Here is a 27,194-nt window from a genome sequence, read left to right on the forward strand (position 1 = left end):
AGTACTACAGAACCATATTTACCCGCAAAATATTGGCGGCGGTAATGTTTGTTTATATTGTGAAAATAGAGTACATATTACAATTTTAAGTTATCAAAAATAAAATTTATTACCTGAAATAATTATAGATAATGTTTTTTTTTTTTGACGGATACCTGAAATAATTATAGATAATGTGAAATCATACGTTCGATATTTAAAAATTGGATACCGGTATCTCAGAGAAGAGTATCTATATGCCGGTTAAATGCTTTGAAAATGCAAATTAGAGGTCATTTGGTTCGAAATAGAGTGTGATTGTGATCGGGAAATCAGCTTAATGAAATTGAGGTATTATTTTTGCGATATGATGTGTTTGTTTGAGTGGTGAAAAAAATATGATTGTCATAAAAAATTTTAAGTGTTTAATTGTATTTATTTTAAAATATTTTTTAATTAAATTTTTATATATTTTTGAGTCATTAGATTTATTTTGTATCGACAGGTGAGGTGAGGCATGAGTTTTAAGAAAAAGAATTACAACATCATGAATGGGTTTGGAATAAATACGAAACATATAGTATCATATGAGCAAACCATGAACCAAGCAGTAAATTCCAAATCAATATAAGCTAGATTTTTTTCTATCTCTTAATGACCTTTTATTATGAACTGAACGTTATTTATGATAATCATTAATGTAATTAAATTGATAATTCATTTTTTAGTATATATTAGATAATATAATATTCGGTACCATTTATAGGGTCATTATTGATTGACTTTATTGTGTCGTTAATGGCTTTCAGTGCCATTTTTATGATTTGTGTTACCATTTTGATGGTCATAATATATAATATAGTACTTAATTGTTTTTTAAACTCTATTTTATTCCTCAGTTAAATTAATAAATTTTTATGTGTCTAACCAAAGGATTTTCCTTTGGTTAGAGATTAATTAATTTTTGGATCTTGGGTTAAATATCAAAGTGGTCACTGAAGTGGAGGTCATATATCATTTCACTCACTGATCTTAACGGGGTATCATTTCAGTCATTAAAGTCACAATAAATATCAATCAAGTACCTCCAAATTTTAGTTCAAGGGGTTAAAATATTATTTATAGAGTTTTACACATTGTTCTTCAATGCTATAACAACCAAATAAAAGATTATGACTTCTAGTATTTATGATAATATATTTAGATTTTATCAATTTTGTTTACAATTTATTTTTAATTAAAACAAAAAATAATAAATACATAATAAAAAATAAATAGTAAATAAACTTTATAAAATCTAAATAAATTATCATAAATACTAGAAGTCATAACATTATACCTGGTCATGGTAGTATTCAAAAATAATGTGTCAAACTCTATAAATAATATTTTTACTCCTTAAACTAAAATTTGGAGGTACTTGATTGATATTATACCTTGTTAAGATCAGTGAGTGAAGTGATATATGACATCCACTTCAGTGACCACTTTGATATTTAACCCATTAATTTTTCTACATTATTTTATTTCTCTCTATTTTTGATATATATATATATATATATATCTATATTCTTTCATTTTTTTTCTCTTTTCTTTTTATTAGATTTATTATTTTTTTTACATTAATTAAATTTATATAAATATATATTATTTTTTTGTATATTGATTTATATTTTGTTTGGTCTGTTTCCTTTTTTCAAGATACTTTGGAGCCAGGTGTGACTTTTTTCATCCTTCATGGGTATTCTTTTCTAATTCATTTAAGTTTTATTGTCTAAACGTCCGGAGTTGTGCTTGCATAACTTTCGGTTAGATGGTAAACTTTTTTGAAAGAAAGATATTCCGGATACGGTTTATTGTATTTCGATATAATTCATTTACGTGTATGTAGATCTTACAAAAAAAATAAAAAAAAATCTCTCCCTTTCCGAACCAAACATGAATCTTATAAAATTACTACAAAATCCTTTCAAATAAATTAGAAAACAAAAGTCTCACTACGCTCATATATCAAAATTCAAAATTATACTATTTATATTATTTTATTATATATAAATATGTTTAATATATATTCTATATGTCCTGTTCGATTTGATTGGATCTGAGTGAAAGGTTTGTTACAACCAAAATCAAAATAAGAATATTAAATTTTAATATATAAAATAATAAAATAATAACCGAATCAAATTAGAAAAAAAATAATCCAATTTCTCAATTTGTTCAATTTGATTCGGGCCGTTTTACCGGGTTCTAGAAAACTATACTCGCCCGGTTGTCAACGGGCTAGAATATCGATCCCTATTGCTGTATTGCAGCAGCACTTAAAAAATAAAAAAAGAAAGAAATTCAGTTGTGAGCAAGTCTCAGTCAGTCCTTGAACACACTCTCGTGATATCTCCATAATTTAACTCAAAGATTTCTAAGTCATGCAAACTATTTTGTTGCCGGAATTTCGTCCCACCTGTATTCCATCTATATTTACGGCCAAATCCTCGTCACACTCTCGCCGTACTTCATCTTGTAGCCATTCAATTTCTTTCAGCCGCAACCCCTCTCACTCATTCTCATCTTTCTCTACTCCCCTCAAAATTCAATCTTTATGTGAAATTCGATCAAATCAGAGGAAAATAACACCTGGGGTTGCTCCCATTTCTTCTGTTTATGCACCGCCCTCCAATGATGAGACAGAAGATGCAAAACTAGCTCAGGTCAATTCTTGGTTATTTTTATTTTTGTTTTGCATTTTTGTAGTTTCTTTAATATTTGTGTTAGGTATTAATGTATAGTTTATACTGTGAATTCTGGGTTTAGGGTTTAAATGAACAGTGCGTGCTTCATTTGTTGTGGATTGTTTATACAGTTTTAGCATTGTGTCATTTTCTGATTTATGATTCAAATAATACATATGTCTTGGACACAGACATGACCTCTACTTTATTTCTTCAAGTGGATACATAGATTGTTCCTTAAAGACCCTTTATTTTAAAATTTGCAATTGTGTTGTTTTATAGCTGGAGTGAGGTAGACTAATGTGGAACAATGAATACCATGTTATAAGCTCTCCCAAAGAGGTATGACAATCTGATTGCGATCATTAATCTCTAACACTATATTTGTCAACTCAAAAAAGTTTGACATTTTTGTTTAATGGTCAGCAAAATTAAGAAAAGACATTGTATTATTAATGATTGTTTAGCTCCAATTACAAAACTTGCACACTTGTGAAGTTCTTTCATTCATTTTTATCTTGTTATTATGTGAAAATATCTCGAGTTCATTTATCTTATGTTAATGGATACTAGTCAATTTGTTATGCAATTTAAAAGAAATATTGCCTGCCTTTAAAGTTTTGGAGAATAAGAGGATAATATAGTTAATGTCTTTCAAAGTGGTTCAACATTGAAAGGTTTTAACTGTTGTTGTAGGTCGCCAAGAGATTACAACAGACTGCGAGGTATTTCAAGAGGTTGGGTAACTTGGGATTTTGGGGACAGCTGGCGTGTACTATAGTATCTGCTGTTATTCTTTCTTTCTCGATTGTTGTTACGGGAAAGATTACTTCACCTGTTACATTCTATGCAACTGCTGGTGGTATTGCAGCTGCTTTCATTGCAGTGTTTTGGTCGTATGGTTATATTCGTCTTTCTGATAAGCTACAAAAAACTGCCTATAGCCCTTCCAAGGTGATATCTTTATTTTATATTTCTTTTATCATTTTTCAGAAGATCTCAAATATGTTGTTAGATGTTAATCATTTCCTTGTTTATAAGTTGGCTAACTCACTCTTTTTAAGTTGTTTCTCATGGATACATTTCTGAATTTCTTTTCCTCTTGATCTAAGTTACTATAAAATATAACATTAAAATTTAGCATCGATAGTTCAAATTTAAATACTTTGTCTAGTTTTAAGCAAGACTTAAACAAGACTCGAATATTTGAAGTTTGAATCTTCAAGATATACAGCATTAGAATAGGTATTTTTATTAGCTAATGTTTAATTTATGGGTAGATAAGCTAAATCATCATTGTACTATACTGAAACTTTCAGTTGAATCACCAACTCAAAAAAGTTTTCAGTCAAATACTTATTCAATGTAAAACTTTCATATAGGTTTTCACCGTTAATACTGTTAAAAATCTTAACATAAAAGTGACATGGCAGCTATTAAGTTAATCTTTATCATCTCCCTCAATGTAAACACAATCTAGCATATTTGCATTTCAAACTCTCTGATAAAAATATGTTGAGTCGCCCAAGTTAAATTACTGTAGTTAAATGATAAAAGAGGATGTACAACTTAGACTACACCCACATGTCAAGTCATGTTACTCATCTGCTTTCAGTTAGCTATAGTATGCTTGGGATCTCAATTTTTAGGAACAAAACAATTTCTTATAGCAATACAAAAGCACACTATGACTAGACATACAAGAAGTCCCAATGACTGATGACTAATCATAATGAAAGAGGAATATAAATTCTAATACAAGAGAATACATAGCATAATATGCTTGTTTGTGTGTCGCGGGCTGCTACAGGACTCTTTGAGTGGACGCAAGTATCAAATATCTGCTAATGTGTCTTTATTTCTATTAAATATGTTGAATTTTTGCTGGAAACCAAATATTTGTTATGTCAGGCTCCTCCCCGTTCTGATGTGGTACAAAGCTTGAAAAATGGCATAATTGTGAACCTTCTGGGAATGGGTGCTGCTATGCTTGGCATGCAAGCTACTGTAGGGTGGTTGATGGCTAAGTCTCTGACCACATCAAGCAATCCATTTTACCAAGGTGTCTCACCTATGAGCAGTCCTGTTCTGGCGTTGGATGTGTTCTTGGTGCAGGTACTTCTCAAATTTTTCTCCAAACCTTTCAGTTCGATCTTATTGGTTTTGTATATGAACTTTAAAGATTCTTCTAGAAGGCAATTATACATGACAAAGGCAAGCTGCATTGGTTTTTACCATTATATGAGGTTAGGTGCCTTGGGAAGTTAAGATTGATTCTTAACTCCCAAGGCTTATACTAAAAAATTTATATTGCATAACAGGTAGCTATTTAACAAGGTTTTTTCAAAGTTCAAGTTAGATCATGTGACCAAAGAATTGCATAATACTGTATATTATGTTTAAGGTGACAAATTACTTGACATGAAAATATTCCTTCAGCCCCCTCCGATTTCTTGCTTCACTTATTTGCAGCACGAAATACATACTTTTAATTAAGAGGGGTCATGTTCCAGAGAGAACCATTAGAGAGAGAACCATAGAACCCTTAAGCAGAACTTAAGTATTAGTTAGGGTTCTGCAGCAGAACTTCACATGCAAAAAAATGTCAAAATCTATGTATTAAGTTTAAAATTATTTTTGAACACACACAACGATGAAAAAACATGAAAAAAACATGTATTTAGATTTAGATCCTAAAAATCTATTTAAAATTTAGGGTTCTGCAGCAGAACCCTAGTGGTTCTATGGTTCTATTTTAAGGACTGGTTCTCTCTTGAGCGCGACCCTTAATTAATAATCTGTTTGGTAATTGTTGTTTTGCATAGATGTTTAGGAAATTAATTATTATGACAAATAAAATTTACAAAAATTTTCAGATTTAAGTCTATTTATTTTAAGCATTAAAAAGTGCACAAAAAGTCCAGAGACGAGAAAAAAGGAACATAGTGAGTACAAGAAATTATTAATAGGATAAACATGAATTAGATAAGCTGTAATAGAGAATGGAAGTTATAACGTCTCCGAGGGTGGGTATCTATTTGACTCTCAAACAAAGTAAAATTATTGGCTAACCAAAATTAATGTCTTGCTCCAACCATGCTAGATAATTGACTATCTATTTGATTTTATTATTATTAAAAAAAAAAACTAAAGAGAGGGGAGGGGAGTAGAAAGACAAAGATTGAACAAAAAGTGGAAATAGCTATAATTTTCGTTATTGTGACAAAAGATAAATTTGTTGACAGTTCTGGGCTTGCTCTTCGATTGCTAACTAATCTCAATCTCTCTATGATTGTTTTAACTTTACATTTTAGCTAGCTATCTCATGCTTGTGGGAATGGTGCATGTCTAAACTACACAAACTTGGCCATTTCCAGAGTAGAGAAGTAGGGGTGTGCATGGTGCGGTTTGGTGCGGTTCCGGACATTAACCGTTACCAAACCGATGAATGCGGTTCGGTTCGGTTAATCATCATTAACCGTAACCGCACCAATTAAAACGGTTTTTCGGTTGCGGTTAACCATTAGTCGGTTGCGGGTTTTTTTTTCGGTTTTTCCACTATTATTTGCTACTCTTGTGCATAATGAATTTTTTAAAAAAATATAAAATTTTCATGAACATGTACAATATGTTCGGTTACTATTTACTATTGTTTCTATATGAGGATATAGGAAACATTACATACTTTTATCTAAAAAAACCTTAATACACAATAAAAATTAAAACATACGTATTTTGACAAGAAATTAGATGATGTCAAGTCAATAAAATTACCCAAAATCAACTAATCATGAAATTCAAATAAAAAATGTTCAAAAAGTACATAAATAAAAAAAGTAGAATAGGTTTCATAATAAAATTTGATCAGCAGATTAACAGCAGAAATATTTCAGCTTTGTGGCAAATCACAATAGCCCTAGTTTTCGATCAAGCGCTCCTCCAAATATTTGGGTGCCCGGTTGTTTAAGTGACTCAGCAAGTATGCAAGTACGAAGAAGATACTCCATATAAAATTAGATGTGAAGTTTTAAAATGACTAAAATGCTTTATTACTATTAATATATATATATATATATATATATATATATATATATATATATATCGGTTCGGTTAATTTCGGTGCGGTTTTAGTATAAAACCGAAAATAAAACCGCACCACTAATTTCGGTTTTTTATCTCGGTTATTTTCGGTTTTATTTGCGGTTTGGTTTTTTTCGGTGTGGTTTTTCGGTTTTTTTAGGTTTTTTTTGCGGTTTCGGTTTTTCCTGCTCACCCCTATAGAGAAGTACTTAACAATAGATTGTATAAAAGTTAGACTATTTGAGTCATAAATTGTTGGTTTCCAAGTATTACAAGTAGGACAAACCATCTCAGCATTGCTGGCAATATAGTTGCTAATTCATGCTTTGTAATAACAGGCATCTGCAAATACCATCCTGTCTCATTTCTTGGGGCTTGTCTGTTCCTTGGAACTGTTGCGCACGGTTACACTGCCCCCTTCGAGAAGTATCCCGATTGCCAGGGTAGCATGAATATCAACTGAACTAAATTCCACTATGTCTGAAGTACAGTGTTCAAACTTTCAACAATGGTACATGAGTATAAGCTGAATTAACTAATCACATTCAGAATTCAAGACAAAAGGTGAAAATGAAAGTTCACTGATGTACCTAGCTAAAGTTAGCGACTTTGTTCTTAGGTAAGACACATGTTTTGTGCTTTAATCGCTATTTGCTAGACTGTTGGTTGCTGCAGAATTTGCTTGATTGCTTAAGAGTGCAGGGACATGTAAAAATTGCATTGTGAATGTGTTTTTTAAAGGTTTGTTTGGTTGTTCCCGTGGACACATACAAAGCACTAAATCCTAAGCATATAGCTCATTTTGATTGATGTAGTTTTTGTATATGCAGTGGTCCAAGAGCACATGCTAAGCACTAAAATTTACAATCAAAATAAGCTAAACCTGTAAATTTTAGTGCTTAGCATGTGTTTTTGGGCACACTACAGGAAAACCGTTTTTTTTAGCATAAACTGCTGAAACATTTGGATGGCTGCGAAAGAACCGAAAACCATCAGATCCTATTCCTCGCTAGTCTAGTGCACTAAAGATCCTAGGAACAATTTATCAGAGCAAGTTACAATGCAGTCATCAAGTATCTTTCTAGTATGTTATTGACATATCCGTGAAAGAAAAACTACAATTAACGATATGCTACATAATTATATAGCAAATTATAAAAATACGACTTAATGGGGTCGTTTGGGTTAATTTATAGTAAATAAGTGGAGTAGAAATGATAAGTAAATAAATTAAAAAAGTGTTTGGAAATGAAGCAGAAGCTGTGAGAGAGAAGCTAGCATTCTCAGCTTCACAAAAGTGCTTCTACTTCTTTACACAAATGGGTCAAGAAAAGCAGAAACCAAAAGCAGCTTCTGCTTCTTGCAAACAAACACCACCAATTTATTTTTTGGTACAGTGCGCATCCAATTTTTTAGCTTCTCTGCCCATCGGCTATCCCGAAATGTAAAATTTTAACCTGACTTTTAGCATTGTACAACTCCCCGTGGTTAAGTTTGTCATGGACTATGATGATTAGTACTCCCTCCTTCCCATATTAATAGTCCACTTTGTCAAGAAAAAATTTCCCATATTATTTGTCCATTTTCTTTGTCCAATACAAATTATAACAAGTTTCAATGTTAACATTTACTAGTTCACACAATTTTCATTATTTACAATGCAAACTATGTTGACTTTTAACCAAAATGAATGAAAACTTAGTAGTATATTTGTATAACCAATGCATGGCAATGATAACAACATATCACATTTAATACTTCTTAATTTGTGTGATTTGTGCAAAGTGAACAATTAAAATGGGAAGGAGGGAGTACCAACTAAATTAGAAACCCTGTGGATCTTAAATTATTGAGTGTGGCCAAAGGAATAAGTAGTGAGCATAATGACATTGGATTAGACAATAAACAGAATAAAATCTTGTGGCATTGGATTGAAGTGAACAAAATCTTAATAAAATATGCTCTGAATTCACAAGTAATGAGGAGACAAAGTACATGTGCACTACTTTGAGGAGACCAAACTTTTGGGTTACAGGACTAGTATATTAATGTAAGTGTCTATATAAGAAAAAAGACGCTTTGTGTGAGACAACAGTGCTTATTTTTATTACTGCTTTCATTAGTTAAAATTAAAAATTACATAGATCATTTTGATTCTGGAAGAATGACCGGCAGCCAGAAAATAAGTCTAAATATTCTACTTCGATAAATTTAGAGAAAGTTATATCTGAAGTAAGTTAGATATGTTCCATGTTTGCACGCATTTCGAGTCTCTTATGAAGTATAGTTTCATAACTTTTTTTTAAAATTTTCTTTTTTGAATATAAGTTTAAACATCAAATTATTATTCTAGAAAAAAAAATTAAAAAATATATTATAGAGGTATACTTTAAATGAGTGTGGAAAAACGTGTCAAAAAGTAACGTAAATAAATGAGAGGGACAAAAGGAGTATGTCTTTTTAGTATAATGATTTTTTTTAAAAAAACTAAATGTTGGTTGTTTTATCTAGAAAAGGTACTCTGGCTTATTTACGCCGAGACTCCTCTAAATTATGGTGGTGTTTGTTTGTGAGAAGCAAACGCTGCTTCTTACTTCTGCTTTTGCTTTTCTTGATTCATTTGTGTAAAGAAGTAGAAGCAATTTTAAGAAGCTGAGAATGCTAGTTTATTTCTCACAGCTTTCGCTTCTTTCCCAAACACTTTATTAACTTATTTACTTCTCATTTATACTCCACTTCTTTGTTACAAGTAAGAAGTCACTTCTTTTAAATTTACCCAAACTGCCTCTGTACATGTACATTCCTAATTTTACATAATTTGACGGATAAGTTAAATAAACGTAAAACTTGTGGGTACATGTACTGCATTTTTAAGGAAAAAAAGCTAATTGGGAAACTAAAATAAGATTTGACTGGAAAGTCAAAGATGGGTACTGGACAATCCAACTGTCAACTCTTACCTGTTAGACTTACCGTTACGTGGTGGCCAACTCATATGGATTGCCGGATGACTCGTTAGTTGACTCCAATTATTTCCATTAAATAATTCATAAATAAAATACTAGCAGTTTTCCAATTTAACAGTCTTATCTCATAAATATTAAATTATCCGTTACGTGAACCAAACTCATAAGTATTACTCCCTCCGTCCCTATTTATCTGTCCACTTTGGAAGTGAAAATTTGTCCCTATTTATCTGTCCATTTATACTTTCAAAACTAATTTAATGATAGTTTTTCAAATATATCTACATAATTTCAATTTTCAAGGCTTGACTTATTTAAAACTTGGTTGAATTCATGTTTTCAAGACATAAAGTAGGGGTATTCCACCATTTTCAAGATATTAATTAGAGGTATTTAATGAAAAAGTTTATACAATCAAGTATTTCTTGGTATGTGTTTTTTTTTCCAAAATGGACAGATAAAAAGGGACGGAGGGAGTAAATTAAAATAATCACATTCAGAGAATTGGGATACAAAATAAAAATGAAACGTTTTAGAGTATGAGTAGGATAAATATTCAAAGAATGCATAGCACTCCATTGTAAAACAGTGTTCACACTTGATGCAGAAGAATTGGAGGGACTGCCTTTTGCTTTTTGCTTATTATTCTCCTGCCACTCTGTCACTCTGCAACTATATTTTGTCGTTTTCTCCATCTCACTGTCCCACTTCCCGACTAAACAACAAACAACTACTGACTTCTTTCTTTATATCCAAACCAATTCTTTAAATTCAAATTAATTATACAACTTAATGATATTTTTCACCTACACCCTCCGTTTAATTTACATGTCTATTTTAAAAGAAAAAATTCGTTTTAAATTAGTTGTCCACTTCAACTTTCAATATAAAATTATATTTTTAAAATCAATTCTACTTCACATATCTTTTATTTATATTTCCTGAATCAATCTCATTCCACATATTACGATCATTTCATGCAATTGATTTGTCAGCAATTACTTTTTTTTTAAATTATGTGATTTTTAAAAAGTAGACATCTAATTTGAAATGGAGAGAGTAAAATTTTCATTATGTAACTAAAAAACGAAAATTAGAACTAATCAGTCGATCTATCGATACAGATTTTATAAAGGACTTATCAAAACTTATTTTTGAATATATCAAGAATTTTTAATCAAATCAAAATGTAATTAGTGGATTGATGAATTTTTTAAAAATATTAATTAGATATTTTTTAATAAATCAAATATTTATAGAATAATGTGTGTAACCTATATCATCGTATAACAAACGGATTTTCTAGTGTGTGTCCATAGCAACCATTTTTTATTAAGGTGGAGGGCTTTTATTAACCAAAACCTCATTAATAATCATGTTCCATGCATATGGGACAAAAATCATGACCAGTGAAAATCCTACTCAACAAAAAGTAATTGTTAGTAAAATTAATAAGAGCAACCCCAGTGCAACCTCTCCTTACTCATATTTGGTCTAGGTGGACAAGATTTAGGGGTTAAGATTAAAAATCAGTACTCCAACGCAACTCCATATCCTCAGAAATTTTAGGGGAGAAAAAACTCATCCCCTCATTCGAGGTAACAAAAATCCAACCCATATAATGCCACATCATCAATATTACCTATAATATAAAATATATGTACTTCAACTCTATCTCTTCTCACATATATTACCTTAAATATTGAATAAATACTACTCCCTCCATTTCAAATTACATGTCCACTTTAGAGAAAAAAATTTGTTTCAAAATACTTGTCCACTTCAACTTTCAATGTAAATTTATGTTTCCAAAACCAACTCTACTTCACATATTAGTAATTTATATTTCCAAGATCAACCATACACCACATATTATTTTCAATTAATGACTTGATACGAAACAATACTTGTCCACTTCAACTTTCAATGTAAATTTATGTTTCCAAAACCAACTATCCTTCACATATTAGTAATTTATATTTCCAAGATCAACCATACACCACATATTATTTTCAATTAATGACTTGATACATCTCTTTTTTCTCACTTTCCACTTTTCTTAAACTATATGATTTTTTTAAAGTGGACATGTAATTTGAAACGGATGGAGTAGTTTTTAAATTATAGGTGACAGGTATAGGTAATACCATTGGAGTAAAACAATTTTTTGCTTACCTATATTTTAAATCACCATTATTTTATAAAATTTTAGACAACAAATATAGGGATTACTCTCGGAGATGCTCTCATTTACGAAATTACGGTAACAAACACGTCTTAATGACTCAAAGGTCACGAGATTTTTCAGGAAATTTCCCCCATCTCTTCTCTTAGCTTCATGGAAAACAGCTGTCATCTTTAAACCGCTAATTAACCCAACCAATTAACCATAAAATCTTCATTTAAAACATTCAAAATAATGTCGCTAATTACGCTTAACGGAGTATCTTCCCAAAACCAGATTTCATCTCGAATTAAATTTAAATCACCCCAATCCAAGTGGAGTATTTGAAAAGCAGCATTACTGAGCCAGTTGTAAGTTGTAACCAAAAGTCAGTTACAAAACTGAAACGTCTTTTTTGTTGAACCGTTTAATTTTTTACCCTAATCCCCTGTCTTATATAACCCCCTCTCTCCCTCACTTCTCAACCGCCTCTCTCTCTCTACTGTTCAAACTATTCTCTCTCTATTGTACATGGATCGTACCAAGGGCCCGTGGAGCGCGGAGGAGGACGAGCTGCTCACAAAGCTCGTCGACGAGCATGGAGCCCGGAACTGGACCGTGATCGGAAACTCCATTCCCGGGCGATCAGGGAAGTCCTGTAGGTTGCGGTGGTGCAATCAGCTCTCGCCGGAAGTGAAGCACCGCGCGTTCACGGCGGAGGAAGACGATATCATCTTCAAGGCGCACGCGCAGTACGGTAACAAGTGGGCGACGATTGCGAGGCTTCTCAACGGCCGAACAGACAACGCGGTGAAGAATCACTGGAACTCGACTCTCAAGCGTAAGTTCGTTAGCTCTCCCGGAAGCGAGGAGCGGAGCTGCCGAGTCATGAAAAGATCGGAGAGTGTGAGTGATAAGAACGGATCGGAGATCAGTGATTCGTGTAACTCGGAGGATTGGAATGCGGGGAAAGAGAAAGCGTTTGTGATGGAGCCTCCGACGGCTCTGACATTGTCTTTGCCGGGGACGGGGACGGATTATTATGACATAAAGGAGAAAAGAGGGGAAAAGAATGGGGAGGGAGTTGTTAGGGTTAGTGAAGATGTGGTTAATGTGATGAAGGAGATGATCAAGGTGGAGGTCAGGAATTACTTTGAGAAGGAAGGGGGAGTGAGGAATGCTGGGGTGAAGAGGATTGGAATTAATTGATTAGGGATTAATTTTGTTTATCGGTAACGCAGATTAAAGGGGAAGATGATAAATCGATCTAGAACAAATTTGTTTTGGAGGGTGTGGTATTTCGTACACATGTTGTTTGATTATGGATCGACATATGTGGTGGTCTGGTGGATGTTGGTGGGAGGAAAATTTTAAAAAAATTGGCAAAACACATAGTAGTGAAGAAAAAAAATTACTATATTTACTATGGTACTTTATTCGAAATTATAATTGCTTTAAATTATTTATGATCTCATAATTTCGAATTTCAAAATAAGTCTTGTAAAAAAAATGTGTTCAGTTAATTCTGATGACTTTAAAACAGTATTATTAGCATTCTTATTTTCTCCTCGTATGATCTATATATCATGAACTAGTTGAGAAGTCGCGTGTTGCGACGGTCTATAAAAATTATAGTAGTATTAATGATGCATTATTAATATTTGTAGAATTAAATAATTTTGTGGTTGTCTATAAAATGTATATTAATGTTTCCAAGTTATTATTTGTAAGATAAAATAAATTTTATATTATAAAAATCTTGATGTAATACCAATACTAATATATAAAATTGCAAAATTGGAATATAATTCACGGTGAAAAAATGAAAATAAATTAATACACGTATTAACAATTTAATGCATGACGAATCTTAATTTTATTTGTGTGTTTTTTTTAAAAGTAATCATGTTCTTACATTGTCACTCCTTCTTCCAATTTTTTTGGATTGATTATGCACAAAAACATCTAATCCAAATCCGTGAGATAGCGGTCTATAACTACTCCTCACTTAAAAGTTTCTTGAACGGAGCAAACAGATTATGCATGAATAATTTTTTCCTATATACAAAGTAAATCATAAAAAAAATAACAACAACAAACATGTCCAATGAATAAAACAAATATTATAAAAGAAAAACCAAAAACATACATAAATAATATTTAATTTATTGATATCATCCATCAATATCATGTCAAGACTATATTCTTTTTTCGTATTTGGATTTGTCGACTCCCACATAGCGGTCTATAACTATCTTTGTTTGCAACAACCTTTATTTTTTTAATATTGTATAAACATTCTTCACTTATCGTTGCAGAAGAACGGCACCACCGAGTTAGAAATCGAGCCAGAGAACTATTACCAGAGAGAGGTAGGGTTGTGGTATTGAAAGAGAGGAGGTTGTGTGGGTATTTATAGTTGGTTGTGTGGGTATTTATAGTTGCAGAGAGACTTGTGTGCTACTCTTTACCATAATTAAATCAGATTGAAATTGAAATAGAGGAGTTTGTGTTTAGATGATCCAAAACCCTACAATCTATAGGAGTATTTCTAGATGCAGAGAGACTTGTGTACTACTCTTTCCCATAATTAAATAATCCGAAACAAAATCAAATTATAACTTTCAAGCTACTATATTCCATAAATAATCTGAAACAAAATCAGATTCTGAGACTTGCTTCTAATATACCTGAACAAAATCAAATTATAACTTTCAAGCTACTATATTCCATAAATAATCTGAAACAAAATCAGATTCTGAGACTTGTTTCTAATATACCTGAAACTAAAGAAGATAATTCTAATTTTTGATATTTTTCATCCAAAAATTCCAAAAAATTAGAAAAATAGAACGGAGCGATGTGAGAGGCGACACCTACACGCCTCTCGCTTCTCCTTTATATAAGTATATATTGATTGATGATTTGAGAGAAGAAAATCAAATAATTAGACTATAATATTCATTAAAATCACTATGTATTTTTTTAGAGAATTAAAATCACTATGAATATTTACTCTAGTGTTTTAATCAAAATTATACAGTAGTGTTTTAAATTATTTGTGATCTTATAATCTTGATTTCAAAACGCTTTCATTTAATCTTGTAGCAAAACGTTTTGTAAAGTGGGATCTTATGATATTGAACTTTAATTTCGCAAATAATATTTTTTTACTTGTTTCTCCTATATTTCATGTTGCAATTTTTTTTAAAAAATGTTATGACCTTGAGACCACGAATTCAAGTAGGCTAATAGTTATTAAAATCACCAATTTAATTAACCAATCATCAATTCAATTAACAATTGTAAATTTGAATGAAAAGAAAGATATGAAAGATATTAAAATTTTAAATAAAAGATCTGGAAATATTAAACAATATAATATTTTAACTATTTATTGAGATATAATTAGTCTATTGCACTTTATACAAATTTATCTTGTGTTCAAAATAATTTGAATTAAGATTTTATATGTATCCAACATTCAAACAGAATTCGGAAACTAATTAAACTTGGATATTAACTTGTTGGCTTCTTGAAGGATAAGGTTGATTCCAGAATTCGTAATTGGGACGGTTAACCATATTTCGAGGTCTGGAAAGGAAATTCTGATTAAACATGTTCGTAATTGGGACGTAACTATATTTCGAGATCTGGAAAAAAAAATTTGATTCAACATGTTGCTCAGACCCTGCCATCTTATGTCATGAACGTTTTCTTTCTTCTGCTAGATATTACAAGGAATATCGAGAAAAGTTTAACAAGATTCTGGTGGAACTCAGGTCAGAACAATAAATCGAAACTCAATTGGATGTTTTGGGAGAGAATGACGAAACATAAAAATGCTGGAGGCATGGGATTTAGACATTTTCAAGATTTCAACATTGCTATGTTAGGTAAACAGCTTTGGCGACTGGCTAATAATCCTAACAGCCTTGTCTCGAGATTGTACAAAGCTAAATATTATGATTCATCAGATATATTTCGTGCTAAGTTAGACCACAATCCAAGTTTTATATGGCGTGGTCTCCTTGAAGAGCTCAACAATTACTTAAGGAAAGGGCTCGTCGGAGAGTTGGTGATGCTTCAACAATTCAAATTCCTGAGCAACCCTGGCTGTTAGTGCATGAGAACCCTTATATTACATTTATGCTAGAGCCTTTACAAAATAATGTTGATGCTTCGTTGTTTCGCACAGATCCAGGGAAAGGGATATTGAGGTGGTAAAGGATGTTCTGAATGAAAGAGACTAGGTGTGTGTGCTGGCCATCCCTTTATTTGAGACAAATACTGACGATCAACTGTGCTGGTGCCTTGAAGGAACGGGTAACTACACGGTTAAATCGGCGTACAGACTCTTGCAAACTCGTAGGGGTCACTGGAACATGGAGGAGAATGACAAAATTTGGCAAACCTTGTGGAGTATAAAAGCTCCACCAAAAGTTCTTAATCTGGTATGGAGGGCTTTATCTGATTGTCTTCATACTCTAACTCAACTTCATCAGAAACATGTTCCAATTCAAGTTATTTGCCCAATTTGCCAAGAGGAAGAGGATTCGATTGTGCATACATTAGTGAACTGCAGTTTTGCTCGTCAGTGCTGGGCTACTATGTTCCCTAATATTCAGTTTCAAATGGCCACTTGTTTCAGAACGTGGCTTCAGGTTATGTTCAATACCTGCAGTAATGCCGAATATGCAGAGGTTGTAACTTTGTGCTTGTCAATTTGGAGATCACGGAACGATGTAGTTTGGAACCAAAGACATACGAAAATTTATAAAACAGTTGCGGATGCAAAGCAGCACCTTATACAATGAAAAATAATCAGTCAAGAAGTTTTGTTACTCCTCTCCAGCCTTTAGCAGAAGGAGATGGAGCTGTAGCCAAACACAATTAAGGTATCAGTGGATGCTGCTGTTTTTGAAGATCGTGGTGGAGTTGATTTTGGTTTAGTGGCTCGAAATTCTGTAGGTCATCTGATAGAAGCAAAGGCTGTGTTTGACCCTGTCATGTTTTCACCTTTAGTAGCTGAAGCTATGGCTTTTAAGAAAGCGCTAAGTTGGATGGATGCTCGAGGATGGAGGGAAGCTTGTGTAGAATCCGATTGCTAGGTTCTGGTGCAAGCAGTTAGAAGTACGGCAATGCTCAGATCATACTTTGGTTAGATCGTTGAGGAGTGCCGGAATTACCTCCTAAATCTAAACAAGGTTAAATTGTTTTTTGTCAAACGGTCTGTTAATACGGTTGCCCATCAAAGTTGCTAGGGAATCATATTATTTGTCAGGTCGTATTATCAGAGTTCTGTTCCTAGATCGATTCATGATTGTATTTTGCACGATTTGAATGCTTAATAAAATCCTTGTTTTTCGTCAAAAAAAAACTTGGACAGTTTCACAATCTTGTTATAAATAGAACAGTTAAAATATAACACTAATACTCAATCTTTTTATTACAGATAAAAACAATACCCAATCTGAAATTTATTATTATAGATAGAAAAAATTCACCAATCTGAAATTTGACTTATTATATATACTAGCCTTTAACCCGTGCGAAGCACGGGCGGGTTTATAGTTCGTAATTTATTATTTATAATTTAAATTTTAACATCATTTTATTAGTATTTTAGTATTAATAGATTGGATTTTAATTAAATTATATAATTCAATTGACTATATTTTCTCCCGATTACTTGAAAATGGACAAACCCTCAAGATTTTAGTACATTTAATCCGAATTTAGTACACGTAGATTTAAAAATAAAAAAAATCAGAAAATTCAAATCTTTTCCAAACATAGCCGATCGTTTAATACTTTTGAAAGATTCAGTAATCAAATCAATCGAATTTTAACGTAATTTGTAATCTTGATTTTTTTGACGACAATAATTTTTAAGATTAGAGTTAAAAAGAGTTATGTATTGGTTCGTGTTTATATTGAAATAGAACACGTTAAAGTTAAAAAAAAGTTATATGAAGGTTCTTGTTAAAAGAAAATATTCAAAATTGTATATTTATAATCTTATTAATAACATTATTATAATCTTTTTGCTGAAATATTATATGATAATGGATTGTTATGAGTGTTTTTAGTATTTGAAACTGTTTAATAATATAATACCAATAGACTCGACATTTGTAGACTTGTAGTACCAAAAGGAGAGTACCAAACCAAAAAATATAACTAAAACTTTGGATTACAAATTATACCCATGTTGACTTATTATAGTATAGTATAAGTGTAGTATAGATTGCGTAATTTTGATTTTCTAAATACAAATTTAATGAATAAATTGTTTATAAAAAAACTCAACAAAAAAAAATGTATGACTTAAAAATGGCGTGGGTTATAGATCCGACCCAAAAAAGAGCTAGAAGTGAGTGTTTAGATCACAGTGGTGATAGATTGAGTTATTGAATTAACGGGGAGATCTGTTCATTCATCGATCTCTTCCATTTTGCATCCTGCACAGATAGTAATAATTATAACCCATATACTGATTATATATATATCATCATCATCTGAAGATGCTGCCAACAGTGTCCAAGGGCCGCACGCCCTCACAAAACTATCGCGCCAATCCCGTTTTCCCCCAATATCTTCGCAGAATTATCAAGGTTTACTCGCCATTCTCCTTTTATATGTTTGAATTTCTTCAATTTATATGCACATGGATCAGATCTTGTTCAATTGCTGTGCTGCTTATGTTTAATTCTGTTAGATTCGTGTGCTTAGAATGTGTAATCCTCTGAGATTCATGTGTTTAGTTGTCATGTCATTGTAAGCTTAGATGTTGTGTTTGTAGGAAAGTTCTGGATTGGATGGTGTGTGACTTTGTTTTGGGTATTTATGTGCTTCTGTTACTCCCTGTTCGGTTGGAACTAATATAATTAGACAACATTGAAATGAAAATTAAGGCGGAGAATATGATGTTAAGAGGAAATTAAGTGATTGCAATTTTTAGAATCAGGGTCGGGGGGAAGGAAGTATCTATTGTTAATTTGTAATTTTTAGCCTTAGTTTGAATTCATGTGAAATAGAACTGAGGAACTACTATATACTTGACCACAAAATTAAAATAAATTCTATGTTATTCCTTTGGACTCCATGTCTTGCAACCATATTATAGACACTCCAAGGCTGCTTTCACTTAGATGGAATGGAATGAGTGTTTGGATGGTGGGTGGGAATGGGAATTAGGGTGGGTGTGTGGGTGGGTGGGTATGGAAATGGGTATTCCAATGGGTGTAAAATGATTTATCCACTAACTGGGAATGAGGTTCTCATTCTATACAACGAAATTGTTAATCCAAACACCAACACATGGGTTTGAGTTTCTGATTACCGTTAACCGGGAGCATTAACCATGAACCAAACGGCCCCTAAATGTGCGTGGTTGGATATAGCATCGAAATTCGAGTTCCTTTGTGGTGAGTAGCATGGTAAATAATTTACTAATTAGTGTCGAAGAAGTGTTTATATCTTTTAACTTAATGTATAGGCACATAATAAGTAAGGCTTGTAAAATCTGAAGATACCTATTATTCACATAAATTTTCCAAGGATTGTTTTAAGATGCTACGTCACCTGACAAACTATTTATTTAACAATCTCGAGAGCCGGGACACTCAAATGATGGACACTAGGCTGTTTTAGGATGAAAACATATTAATTATTATATGTTACTGATTTCTGCACTTGAATCACATCACAACAGTTCTACCTGAGAAATTGGCCTATTTTAAATAAATATATTTGGCGTATGCTGTAAATCGGTGTCCAAGGTCGAGTTCTTCGTGCTGAGATTGATTGAGTTGGTAGAGTAATTCTTTGAAGCTAAGGAAACCAATGAGCGTCAAAATTGCTTCTGACATGTAGGAGAGCTTCTGAGGCCCGAGGTGACCTCAAGCGTGCGCGTTAGTGTTACAATGCGTTCAGAGTAAAACAAGTCAAGATCCTTACTGTATATTTATCCACAATATATATACTCAAGTTCTATGGAGTACAAAAATATTGGAGTATTGGAGTACATGATTCATACAATATAATCTAGTCATCCAAAATCTTCATTTTTTATGTTCTACAATATTTGTAACCATCCGACAACCTGCAGATTATGTTCTACAACATAAACATTGTAATCAAAAGATAGAACAATTACTTTTATAAATCGTAGGACATTATGTTCTGCAATATAACTTATAAGCAGAACACCAATCTTAATGCTTGTTAAAGTTGAAAGATATTAATGATTAATTGATAATTATGTTTAATACTACTTATAAATGATAAATTATATATAAATTTGGATAATCAGAGATATTATTTATGATTAAACTAAAAAATTATAATTTGTACTCCAATACTCCAATGTTTATATGTACTCCATAGAACTTAACTCTCTCTCTCTCTCTCTGTATATATATATAATTTTACTACGTTTTGCAGTTACGCATTACACTAATGATTTAATTTATTGTTTTTATGGAACCAGTCATATATTTTGATATTTTTTTGCTAAGTATATTGATATCTTTTAATGTTATACTCTGTAAATATTATAAAATAAGTATATATAATACTAGAAAAGAGTAGGATTTTTTTTGTATATTTTAACAATATTGAAAATATCTCAAATTGTAGATGCATGTTTTTCTATTCTCTATTAATATGTATTTAATCTTCATGTGTATTTTTTTCGAGTGTTATTAATATATATAATCGATATCAAGGAGGTAAATCTTGAATTACTTTACTTTTTCACAATTTGTAATATTAAAATTATGTTCGTGAAATGCATTATATCATACGGACATACTGAACTCATGTTTTTTTTCTTCTTTTGATCCTTTATACATATTTCAGTGTTTCTGGACAATTTTTTTTTTCATTTTTTTCCTCTGTTTTTTTATATCTTTTCATTCAACCGTAATACGTAGGAGTATTTTTTAAAATTGTCTAGGGGTCTCATAGCTTCAGCCTTCACATATGTAAAGTACTTGCTTTCGCTGTATTGCTTCACACCTTGGTCACACTGTTTTAAACTGACACCATGAATAATGGAATTTATTTGGGTTAGATGTTCTGTTTCTAGTTTCCTGTCGATAACTCATGTGCACAAAGCTTGTTCTGTGTGCAGTGTGCTACTGTTAGTAAATTTTGGCTCATCTTTATATTGGTTAATGACAGTTCTGATAGATGAATAAGCATCATTGAATGAGAACATTTGAAGTAAGGAGCAATCACTTAGTATTATTTCGTATCTCACTATGATTTAATTAGTTGTTTGCTTCTAACAGAAGGCTATTTCGGAGGAGGTACTTGAAATTGCCAGTTTAAATGTCTACCATTACTATATACAAGCGCTGATGTACCATATACTTGGTGCTCTTTTTTTGTATTTTCTATCGCCTACCAATAATATAAGTTGAAGTACGCTATTATATCTTCATTTATTGAGTTAGGTGCGTAGAAGCTAATTGTAGTTGAGCTTTCTTTTAGGTTCCATAACCAAAATAATCATGTATCTTAATATATGGTACTACTAATCAAAGTATTAGACTGACTTTAGATATATGTATATATTCATTAAATTCAGTGTCTTGTTATGCTGCTTTCATATGTCATACATAGTAATTAACGCGCAGGTGCAGATGGCTAAATTACTCTACAATCTTTTTTTGTTATTTTGTTTTGAAGACTATATGGATCCTTGAAAATAAATAAATCAATTTGTATATCTGTATCTGAATATTTTCATTTAATGATCCTTGCAGTGGCAACAAATGGACATTGAATATACCTTTTGGCAAATGTTTCATTTATGTACCTCGCCAAAAGTTGTGTAAGTATCCAACAGTTCCGATGTTATGTTGCTTTATATTGTTGTTCAGGCTCCCAATTGTGTGGTTCACCTACCAATAAAGCAGGCTTAAATTATTGTTAATTTCTGGTTTAGATATATAGTTTAAAAAGCCACACTATGTTTTGAAAAGTTGCAAAAATATAGTGAAATGCTCGATGTCCATAATTCTTATGAATATTAAAAGTGAACTAATGAATAAATACATGAATGTAATATTTTGTTACTCCCACCATTTTTTATTCTTTCAGATTGGTGAAAAATTGTGGACAACTTTGGTTAATATATTTTGGTCTTCATACATTTTGTTCTATTGAGTAAATCTCACTCTTAAATTTTCTTCTGGGTTTGGTTATAGTAAAACTCACTATTGAGTAAATATCGACCAAACTGGGTTTAATTGATAGTTAACTACTAGGTATGTTTTTATAGTGCTAATTGAGTTGCTTACTGCGACATTTTATTAAATTTAGTTTTTGATTTTGCATGTTGACCTGAACTGTGGATGAAGCTATCAGCACACCAAGTACCACAAACGTAAGTTCATATTTGAACATCATTTAGGAGTTGAATGCGGTTTATTCTTTGCTGTATTTTCTTTGACAGTAGTGAAAATTTTGTTTTACAAGCATACAGTACACAGATATACAGAGTTTCTGTATTTTATATTATTATAATAGTTAGAGCTTGGAATATATTGATTATTATATTAGCTGCTTAAGCATTTGGTTGCACAATACGATATAAGCTCTTGGCTTTATTGAGAAAATGTGACGAAATTGATTACTGAATACAGATATCTAAGATCTACCTCCAATTTAGAGACTCAGATCCTATCTAAGATGCTAAATGAATTAAGTACTGAATCCACAGTTTTATAATATCTTCTACTTGTCAGGACTGACCTTATCAAACACGCTCTACTTTTTGTCTCATTGTCAGCAATTTTAATGAGACTATTACTTAAAATAGAATTATCTAATTAATTCAATCAATAAGAACATAAATATTAGATTTTTCTGATTAGATATTTGCCCTTATTGGACCAATTATCTGTTGCAGAAACTAAGAACCAGTGGGCACGTGATGATCCTGCTTTTGTCGTGATCTGCAGTCTACTTCTGGCTGTTTCAACCATGGCTTATTGTGCAGCGTAAGTTTTGTTTTTGTTTTCTATTAAACCTTCAACAAAGTCACCATCTCAGAATCACTAAATCTTGAACTCTATTGGCATTTTGTTGTCCAGATATTCTTGAAATAACTTCCCTAAATAACTTGTGTATGGAGAATTGTAACTATAGTAATGTATTTGGACTTGGAAGTTGAAAGGTTCTCACTGCTTTTGCATTTCTGACTTGAACATAATTCTTCTTGTTTCTTTTGTTTTGGTGATGACAAATTACATTTAATTCATCCAAAAAGAATAGATACAACTACAATACATTAGTAACTGTTGGTATGTTTTCTAATATAGATTGTCTGATTCTTAATCTGCTTTGTGTGTTAATTTGTTACAGGTACGATCACAGTGCAGGCCATGCTGTTTTTGTTGTCATTTCAGTATTGCTTTTCCATTTTTTAGTTACTGGAGCACTTTTGGCTACGTGTGGTTGGTAAGAATGGCTTTTATTGGAGAAATTATACACTATGCAGTATGCACTAGCATCTTAGTTTCACTTGTTGCTGATATTTCTTTGATTATGCAGTGATATTTTCTTTTGATTATGCAGTACACAATAATTCACATGCACTAGTTCATCTTCTTTGAATTTTATGTTAAAGTGTCTTATCAATTATTTGCGAAACTTAATTTCATAGAAACAAGCTTTAGGGAATCTTAGGTTGTATAGTTTTACATATTAGAGGAAATTATGGAAAACAAATCATTTATTTAGAGAGTTGATCATAGCATTGTGCAGGTTCCTGACCAACACCTACCTTCGAGAGGAAGCGCCGAACAGTCATGTTGTGGAGCAGCGTGTTGAATGGTAAGTTTAAATGGAAATGCATTGTATGTGTCTGAAATGTTGCATATAAATGGATGAAAGCAGTAGTTTGTGCAGTTTTCTACTAGGATTAGATGGTTCTTTTAGTCTTACCATGTGGATGCAAAGCGCAGAAAAACAAGATAATGTATTTTTTCAATGTTTTATCGCGAGGTGTTCCACCAACTAGATAGGGCCAAACTGGAACTATTGCTTGCACACTTGTAATAATAGCAGTGTTTGCAGTCCACACAGTTGAGTCAAGTGGCACTTTGTGTACAATTTTATACATGTGATTTCTGTGGATTTCTTTGTATGTTCAGTAGTAATTAATCATTTGCATATTTCAGTACTAACTGGGCTATTTTGTAGTGAAGGCTGTATGCTTTTGACGTTCACTGCAATTCTTTCTTCCCAATGTTTGTTGTACTTTATGGTACGTGCATTGACGTTCTATCAGAAACTTTAAAGACTTAGATCCTATATATGGAGACTTGGAGTAACACTTGCATGTATTTCCGTGGCAGTGATACATTATTTTTTATCACCCCTCTTGGTTGCGCATGGATTCATTCCAGTCCTGTTGTCAAATCTGCTTTTGATGGTGGCAGCTTCCTATTATCACTACCTCAACTTCTTAGGATATGATGGTAAGTTAAATATATTTCTCCCAAGCAAGCATTTCAGAGGATTGATGGAAATATGTTGTTTCTTGCTTTGCATGTCAGACAATTATTGTTTTAAAATAGTAGTTTTCTAATTGAGCAAACAAGACATGTGTATAGAGATCATATATTAATTCCTCATAATTATCTCTGGCTACTTGATGATACACATTACATGTCGGTTTCAGTAATCAAAGATCTAGAGAATACATTTGGTCAAGACATTTTTGTAATATAAGACATAAGAGGCCAAACGATAGGGTTGTTGGAGTGAAAAAAGTTGGTCTATGTAGGAATTATGTAGAAGCTATATTATTATTTTGCTGCAACAACTTGCTATCTCAGTTATACTATATGTGATATGATGAAATTTTGTTTTTAACTTGCTTCCAAAACTGTGCAAGTTACCTAATTTTTGTCTTTCGCTGATTGAAAGGTATAAGATTATCATGCTGCTTCTTGAACTTAACGCATTTGGTCCAAAGTTTCTTTCCAAATAATTGTATTGTCATGTTATGGTGGTATTAGAAGACCCTGGTAAAGTGCTTTTATTAAAAGGCTTTATGTATTAGTACTGAGACGGCCAATTTCTTGTTGCAGTACTTCCATTTTTGGAGAAGACGACTTTCTTCTTGTACCCAATCGGTTTTGTAATCATCCTTTCACCTATTTGTGAGTATTCTTCACTTCTTACTGTTATTTCCTTCAGTTCAGTTGTAGATCAAAGTCTAACTTCTTCAACTTAATAGTGATTTTGAGCGGCTTCAATCCATCAAGATATTTCATGAACATTTACTTCAGTAGATGGTTGTGATATCCAATAGATAACTCACACACAGCATATCCTCAATTCCACATTGTCAAGAAGATTTTCTGTGATGGGGGGAGGTGGATAAGTTCAGACTCCGCATGAACTTTAGAAGACAATCTATGAACGAAAAGCGGGGACTAAAATGCAGAAAGGCTTCTAATACTTTTGTATGTAGTAATGTAGGTGAGATGCTAGATTAAATTGGCAGGGAAAGAGAATTTGTGTTGCCTTTGGCTGAGAAACTTAATTGGGAAACCCTGTCTAAATATGTAATGCTTTTGTTGCTTGCCCATTACATTCTTAGCCAATTCTGAGATTTTTAAAGGCTAGCAAGGGGACTGATTTGGCGGTGACATCTTTTGCTTGGTAAAAACTGATATGTCCCGGGGAGTTCAGTTAATATATATTCAGAAGACTCGGAACTATTTACAAATACTAGAAAAGTCTTGTTTGTATTCATTAAGAAAATATTATTAAACTAGTAATTGTTTTAGTTAATATGCCAGAAAGTTGCATGGTATCTTAATGCTTAGAGCATCTTCAAGAGACTCTTAAATGATCTCTTAAATTGAAATTTGAGGAGGGACAAAGAATTTGTTACTCCAAGAGATTCTTAGTAGTTTCAAATTATTAAGAGTCTCTTGGTTCTCTCTTCTCTCTCCAAGAGTCATTACATAGCTCGCAACTTATTTTTTACGGTAAACTATTCATTCCCTTCAATTGCATTCAAAATTTTGTCATATATAAGTCCAAACAAAAATAAAATATGAACTTAAGAGCAAGTATAAAGAGGCTTGTTGGAGATGAGGTTCTTAAATTTGTATTAATTTATTAAGAGTCTAATATTATATTTATGAGTTAACTAAGAGACTATCGGATGCTCGCAAGTGATTGTTATACATGTTAAGAAGAACTCCACTGCGGAAAATCGTGCACTAAAATAACAAGAAAAAAGAAGAGGTGTACTGTGAACATATATACTCATGCTACTGCTGGGCGTTGGGGAAAAAAGGATTAGGCACCACCGCATCAGTAGTGTCTAGTACTCCCTCAGTCCCTTTTTATATGTCCCTTTTAGAAAAAAAAAAATTGTCTCAAATTACTTGTCCACTTATTTTTTCAAAACAACTTTTTGTATGTTTTTTCAAAAAGTAACAACTTCCAATGTTTAACTAACCTATATATACATACAATTCTATCTAATTCATTACATTTATTAGGAATATGTATGAAAATAAGATATCCAACTAACTTTTTCTTAAGATGCGTTATTTTTTCAAAAGGGACAAGTAAAAGGGGACGGAGGGAGTATGATTCATTCAAGTCTGGTATTGTACAGTAGAGTAGTTGATTTCTGAGCATAAAAGAATTGACCTTTCAAACTTCACCAACCCCGCTGAAAGCGATGCAAAGCAAATCATTTCCCCACACCAAGAATGACAATTATCATCATCATTATTATTTATTCACTCTCATAGTCTCATTCCCCGACTCCCGAATTATAGAACATGAGTATCCATACCACTTTCTCATTTAATCCGATTTTGCTGGTCTGCCTATCTTTCGTTTTTGCACGGGATGACTTGTTGTTGTGACAGGAAAGGGAAATATTTATTTTAACGGTTTTTCTATGGTGTGCCCAAGGGCACACACTAAGCACTAATTTTTATGAGTTTGGTGCATTTTTATTGGTCATGTAATCATAAATATGGATGGCCCCCCTGTATTTACACCAACTCCACCAATCAAAATCCACTAAACTCATCAAATTTAGTGCTTAATGTGTGCCCTTGGGCACACACTAGAAAGACCCTTATTTTAACAATAAGCAAAAGAACTTGTATCATGCATCATGTAGATGGATAATTTGCACTTGAGTAGACCTTTTAAACTTTTCATTATGATTTGCAAATTTTAATTTTAGGTTTACTTAGCCTTCAAAGAGCATATAAA

General features: G+C 32.1%; 3 protein-coding genes across 3 annotated transcripts; all 3 read left to right on the top strand.

The window, feature by feature from the left end:
• The first annotated feature begins 2,271 nt into the window (after positions 1 to 2,271).
• Positions 2,272 to 7,598, top strand: LOC108225774 (protein TIC 21, chloroplastic). Its single transcript, XM_017400728.2, has 4 exons — positions 2,272 to 2,687; positions 3,405 to 3,662; positions 4,620 to 4,823; positions 7,127 to 7,598. The coding sequence occupies exons 1-4, from the start codon at positions 2,406 to 2,408 to the stop codon at positions 7,238 to 7,240; spliced, it is 858 nt and encodes a 285-aa protein (XP_017256217.1). The 5' UTR covers positions 2,272 to 2,405; the 3' UTR covers positions 7,241 to 7,598.
• Positions 7,599 to 12,204: 4,606 nt separating this feature from the next.
• Positions 12,205 to 13,613, top strand: LOC108225788 (transcription factor MYB44). Its single transcript, XM_017400745.2, has one exon. It carries the CDS (start codon positions 12,450 to 12,452, stop codon positions 13,125 to 13,127), a length of 678 nt encoding a protein of 225 aa, XP_017256234.1. The 5' UTR covers positions 12,205 to 12,449; the 3' UTR covers positions 13,128 to 13,613.
• A 4,683-nt stretch (positions 13,614 to 18,296) lies between these two features.
• LOC108225780 (uncharacterized) lies at positions 18,297 to 25,739 on the top strand. The gene is made up of 10 exons (XM_017400735.2): positions 18,297 to 18,535; positions 21,695 to 21,762; positions 22,292 to 22,317; positions 22,843 to 22,933; positions 23,298 to 23,393; positions 23,700 to 23,768; positions 24,143 to 24,201; positions 24,293 to 24,415; positions 25,031 to 25,102; positions 25,180 to 25,739. The coding sequence occupies exons 1-10, from the start codon at positions 18,446 to 18,448 to the stop codon at positions 25,242 to 25,244; spliced, it is 759 nt and encodes a 252-aa protein (XP_017256224.1). The 5' UTR covers positions 18,297 to 18,445; the 3' UTR covers positions 25,245 to 25,739.
• Positions 25,740 to 27,194: the final 1,455 nt, after the last annotated feature.

This window comes from Daucus carota, chromosome 6, assembly GCF_001625215.2.
Source record: "Daucus carota subsp. sativus chromosome 6, DH1 v3.0, whole genome shotgun sequence".
NCBI lineage: Eukaryota > Viridiplantae > Streptophyta > Magnoliopsida > Apiales > Apiaceae > Daucus > Daucus carota.